Raw genomic sequence first — 5,542 nt, forward strand, 5'->3', positions numbered from 1 at the left:
ATATAATATATCCCATTCAAATGATTGTATATTATATATATTAAATATATGTACATGTAATTTATATATATGTATATATAATATATATGGATTGAATTCATTCATTATCCTGATTGTTAACAAGCCCAAGTTTCGAGCTCACAGTAGAAACTTTTTACTCTGGACACAAATGGATAGTATGTTTTTAAATTTTTTTTCCCCTGTAATCTACTTTGCTTAAGCTGGTATGTTGTAGTGATAAGGAACTCAGATACTGGATTTGAACACCTAGGTGTGAGACTCAGATCCTCCTCCTGGCAATTATATTATCTTGAAAAAGCCTGTAACTTTCTGTTTTTCATTTTCCCTATTTATAAAATGATGATTATATCTACTTCACAAGGTTTTTGTGAAACTTTAAAAAAGTTAATACATATGATACATTTAGAACAGTGCCAGGTACATACTTTCTTTATATGTTGTTATTATTATTACTATTTTTTGAGACAGAGTCTCGCACTGTTGCCTGGGCTGGAGTGCAATGGCACAGTTTTGGCTCACTGCAACCTCTGCCTCCAGGGTTCAAGTGATTCTCCCGAGTAGCTGGGATTGTAGGCGCCCACCATCACACCTGGCTAATTTTTTTTTTTTTTTTTTTGGTATTTTTAGTAGAGCGGGGTTTCACCATGTTGGCCAGGCTGGTCTCAAACTCCTGACCTCGTGATCCACCCACCTTGGCCTCCCAAAGTGCTAGGATTACAGGCATGAGCCACTGTACCAGGCCATGTGTTATTTTTATATAATTAATAGGTTGTAACTAATCTTGGGATCATTATCTCATTTTTGTTTGTGCTTAGCTTTATTTCCTAACTATAGAGATCACTTATTTTTTAAAATACTTTTTTATTTTAAAATAGTTTTATTCATAAGAAGTTGCAAAATAGTATGGAGGTTTATCATGTACCCATCACCCAACTTCTCTTAATGTTTTCTATTTTTATTCCCACTGTGATCAAAATAACTATAGGTTTATTTTAGGGAAATAATTGGCCAAAGATATTGTGAGACTCTTTTCCTTGCCAGGTCCCAGGTTAATAGTTGTTTTTGTTTTTTTTTCTCTCTAAGGCAGTAAATACTAGTTATCATCATTGTTATTCCAGGGCCAACTTTTCAAAAAATATTTCTTTCCTGCCCTTCTACATTGTATTAAGTCCTACTTTCCAGAAAGTTGTCTTGTTAATGGCTCTTCAGGATTGTCAGTTGTCAGCTGCAGCTGAAATAGGAGACTGCAACAAGAGCTTTGAGTCACTGTTTATTGTAGAACAATATTAGCTGTTAAATGGATTGGGACTTTTACACAGGAACTTAGCTAATAGCCTGCAAGCTCTTTAGTCACTTGCTCTCATTATTTTGACTTAATGTTCCCAGATGACAAGTACAAAGATCCCTTGAAACCATCTTTGTATTCCTGAATGTGACTTTTTTTGGAATCTTCTGGAAAGCTTGATGATACAGTAATAACATAGAACTTTTACATTTTGAAAAATCATTCCTTTCAGAATAAACATTTCTGGGAATGGGGCCTAGGAATTTATTTTTAACCAACTCTCCAGGTAGTTTTCAGGCCGCCTTCAGTATAGTAATCTCTCATACCACTATTTTAAAACTCTGGGAATGTTACTTCTTAATATCATTAAAAATGGAAAAGCTAGGATATCCCCAAATTATTTCATTAGGATGAATGGGGGAAAGTTTGCATGTATTTAAGAAAGCGCAAATGTCTCAGGTTTATTAAGAATGGTAGATTGGCTCGGTGTGGTGGCTCACAGCTGTAATCCCACCACTTTGGGAGGCCAAAGTGGGTGAATCACCTGAGGTTCAGGAATTCAAGACCAGCCCGGCCAACATGGCAAAACCGCATCTCTCCTAAAAATACAAACATTAGCCAGGCATGGTGGCGCGTGCCTGTAATCCCAGCTACTCAGTAGGGATAATCGCTTGAACCTGGGAGGTGGGGGTTGCAGTGAGCAGGGGTTGTGCCAGTGCACTCCAGCCTGGGAGACAGAGCTTGACTCCATCTCCAAAAGAAAAAAGTAAATTACAGAAAAGATATGACGTTATAAATAGAACAGTCTAGTGGTCTATGGACCTTATGTGAGAACCACTTGATTACTTAATAGTTTAGATATTCCTGAAATCATTTTTGGTCAAACTGAAATTTATGAAATTCTTAATTTTTTTTTGACTTGTTTTCCCTAGTATAATGCTTGGCAAATAGTAAGTTCTCAATTTCATATAATAACATTTAATATTTAGATACATGAGATGATTTGCATAGGGAATTGACTCTGAATAAAGTCTTTATATATCTGTTAAAATTATTTGAAGGAATATGTCTATATTTTAACTTATGAAAATATTTTGTTTTCTAACTTGTGACAGTGCTATTCTTTACATATTGCATCATTTAAGTTAATTAAATGCTATTTACATGTTAAACTTTTATTCAAGAGTCTAGTAATGACTGTGAAGATAATCCAACACGGAACAGAGGCTTTTCCAAGAGAGGCGGTAAGGACCACATTTTGGAACAATTTGTGCTTAACACAGAGACACTAAACTGGTAAAACTGATTTTGAAGGAGCTGGATGAAAAATACTGATGGTGGGCCGGGCGCAGTGGCTCAAGCCTGTAATGCCAGCACTTTGGGAGGCCGAGACGGGCGGATCACGAGGTCAGGAGATGGAGACCATCCTGGTTAACACGGTGAAACCCCGTCTCTACTAAAAAATACGAAATACTAGCCGAGCGAGATGGCGGGCGCCTGTAGTCCCAGCTACTCGGGAGGCTGAGGCAGGAGAATGGCGTAAACCCGGGAGGCGGAGCTTGCAGTGAGCCGAGATCGCGCCACTGCACTCCAGCCTGGGTGACAGAGCGAGACTCCGTCTCAGAAAAAAAAAAAAAAAAGAAAATATTGATGGTGAAAACCTTTGAAGGAAAATACTTTCGTATATGTTTTCTACTTTTAATATTTGAGTGAGTATTCAGTAGGTGCCCCTCCTTTCACTCTTTTTTTTTTTTTTTTTTTTTTTTAACTTTTAGGTTCAGGGGTACATGTGTAGGTTTGTTATCTAGGTAAATTGCAGGTCATGGGGTTTTGGTGTACAGATTATTTCATCACCCAGATAATAAGCATAGTACCTGATAGTTTTTTGATCCTGTACCTCCTCCTACCTTCTACTCTAAAGTAGGCCCCAGTGTCTGTTGTCCCCTTCTTCGTGTCCATGTGTTCTCAGTGTTTAGCTCCCACTTTATAAGTAAGAACATTCATGATTTGACTTTCTGTTCCTGTGTTAGTTTGCTTAGAATAATGGAGCTCCATTCATGTTCCTGCAAAGGACATTATGTCATTCTTTTTTATGGCTGCATAGTAGATAGTCCATGGTGCGTATGTACCACATTACCTTTGTCCAGTCTACTGTTGTTGGGCATTTAGGTTGATTCTGTGTCTTTGCTATTGTGAATAGTGCTGTGATGAACATATGTGTACATGTGACTTTATGGTAGAATTATTTATATTCCTTTGGGTATATACCTAATAATGGGATTGCTGGATCGAATGGTAGTTCTGTTTTACGTTCTTTGAGAAATCGCCACACTGCTTTCCACAATGGTTCAAGTAATTTACACTCCCACCAGCATTGTATAGGCATTCCCTTTTCTCTGCAACCTTGCCAGCATCTGTTATTTGTTGATTTTTTAATAATAACCATTCTGACAGGTATGAGACGGTATCTCATTGTGGTTTTGGTTTGCATTTCCCTAATAATTAGTGATGTTGAGCATTTTTTCATCTGCCTGTTGGCTGTATGTTGTCTTTTGAAACATGTCCATGTCCACTGCCCACTTTTTAAGACTTTTTTGTTTTTCTGCTTGTACATTTAATTTCCTTATAGATTCTGGATATTAGGCCTTCGTTGGATGCATAGTTTGCAAATATTTTCTCCCATTCTGTAGGTTGTCTGTTTACTCTGCTGATAGTTTCTTTTGTTGTGCAGAAGCTTGTTCATTTAATTAGGTCCCATTTGTCAATTTTTGCTTCTGTCAAGGTGACTTTTGGCATCTTCATCACAGAATCTTCCAGGGCCTGTGTCTAGAATGGTATCTTGTAGGTTATCTCCAGGGTTTTTATAGTTTTAGGTTTTACATGTTATTCTTTAATCCATCTGGAGTTGATTTTTGTATGCAGTCTAAGGAAGGGGTCCAGTTTCAATCTTCAGCATATGGCTAGCCAGTTATCCTAGCACCATTTATTGAATAAGGAGTCCTTTCCTTATTGCTTGTTGTTGGCAACCCTGGCAAAAATCAGATGGCTGTAGGTGTGTGGAATTCCCGTTTGCAGATGGTATGATTTTATACCTAGAAAACCCTATAGTCTCTGCCCCAAAGTTCCTTGATCTGATAAATTCCTTCAGCAGAATTTCAGGATACAAAATCAATGTACAAAAGTCAGTAGCATTGCTATCCACCATATTGTTAAAATGGCCATACTGCCCAAAGCAATTTACAGATTTCAATCTACCAATGACATTCTTCACAGAATTAGAAAAAGAAAACAATTTTAAAATTCATATGGAACCAAAAAAGAGCATGAATAGGCAAGGCAATCCCAAGCACAAATAACAAAGCTGGAAAGCATCGCATTACCTGAGTTCAAAGTATGCTACAGGGCTACAGTAACCAAAACAGCATGGTACTGGTCCAAAACCAGATGCCTAGACCAATGGAACAGAATAGAGAGCACAAAAATAATGCCTTTTTTTACCTTTCTTTTTTTTTTTTTTAGATGGAATCTTACTCCATCACCCAGGCTGGAGTGCAGTGGTGTGATCTTAGCTTACTGCAACCTGCACTTCCTGGGTTCAAGTGATTCTTGTGGCTTTACCCTCCCTTATAGCTGGGACTGCAGGCATGTACCAGTATGCCTGGCTAAGTTTTGTATTTTTAGTAGAGAGGGGTTTCACTATGTTGGCCAGGCTGGTCTTGAACTCCTGACCTCAGGTGAGCTGCTGCCTCAGCCTTCCAAAGTGCTGGGATTACTGGCATGAGCCACCGTGCCTGTCCTTGTTTTACTTTCTGATATCACTGGATCTGTTGTCCACCCCCCCATGATCGTGCTATAAATTGCAGAAGGAAGGTACTATAAATTACAGAAGAGGGACAATGTGAATCTTGGTCATTGCAGTTTAGATGAACTGGGGATGTCTTTGTCTCTGAATAGTGTCATTGGAAATTTGAGGGTGGAAGAAATTGTAGATTATTTTTCGTTCAAGTCTAGCAGTATTTCACCATACTCTGGTAATTCAGCTTCTATTGAATTCGAGATGAGATAGTATCAAAAATTACCATGCTTAATTCTTGATTACATATGGGCAGTCATGTTAAAATATCAGTGACAACAAAACATATGAAAAATATAGTGAACTTATAAAATTGCTACGGATGTGCAAATCTATGTTAAGAGGTTTTATAGTAATCAGATACATGAATTTTGCTGCACCTT

General features: G+C 37.8%; 1 protein-coding gene across 7 annotated transcripts in view; it reads left to right on the plus strand.

Annotated features, from left to right (window-relative positions):
* Positions 1–5,542, plus strand: part of DDX4 (DEAD-box helicase 4) — a 78,666-nt gene that overhangs the window by 26,990 nt on the left and 46,134 nt on the right. For 6 of the 7 annotated variants that reach the window (XM_017874207.1, XM_017874203.1, XM_017874201.1 and 3 more), the window contains one exon: positions 2,491–2,550. The exons of the other annotated variant lie outside the window; for it this stretch is intronic. In XM_017874207.1, the coding sequence (XP_017729696.1) occupies positions 2,491–2,550 (60 nt within the window). The remainder of the gene's footprint in view (positions 1–2,490; positions 2,551–5,542) is intronic. 7 annotated transcript variants of the gene reach the window in all.

The sequence above is a fragment of the Rhinopithecus bieti genome, unplaced genomic scaffold (genome assembly GCF_001698545.2).
Source record: "Rhinopithecus bieti isolate Rb0 unplaced genomic scaffold, ASM169854v2 scaffold_6513, whole genome shotgun sequence".
Classification (NCBI taxonomy): domain Eukaryota; kingdom Metazoa; phylum Chordata; class Mammalia; order Primates; family Cercopithecidae; genus Rhinopithecus; species Rhinopithecus bieti.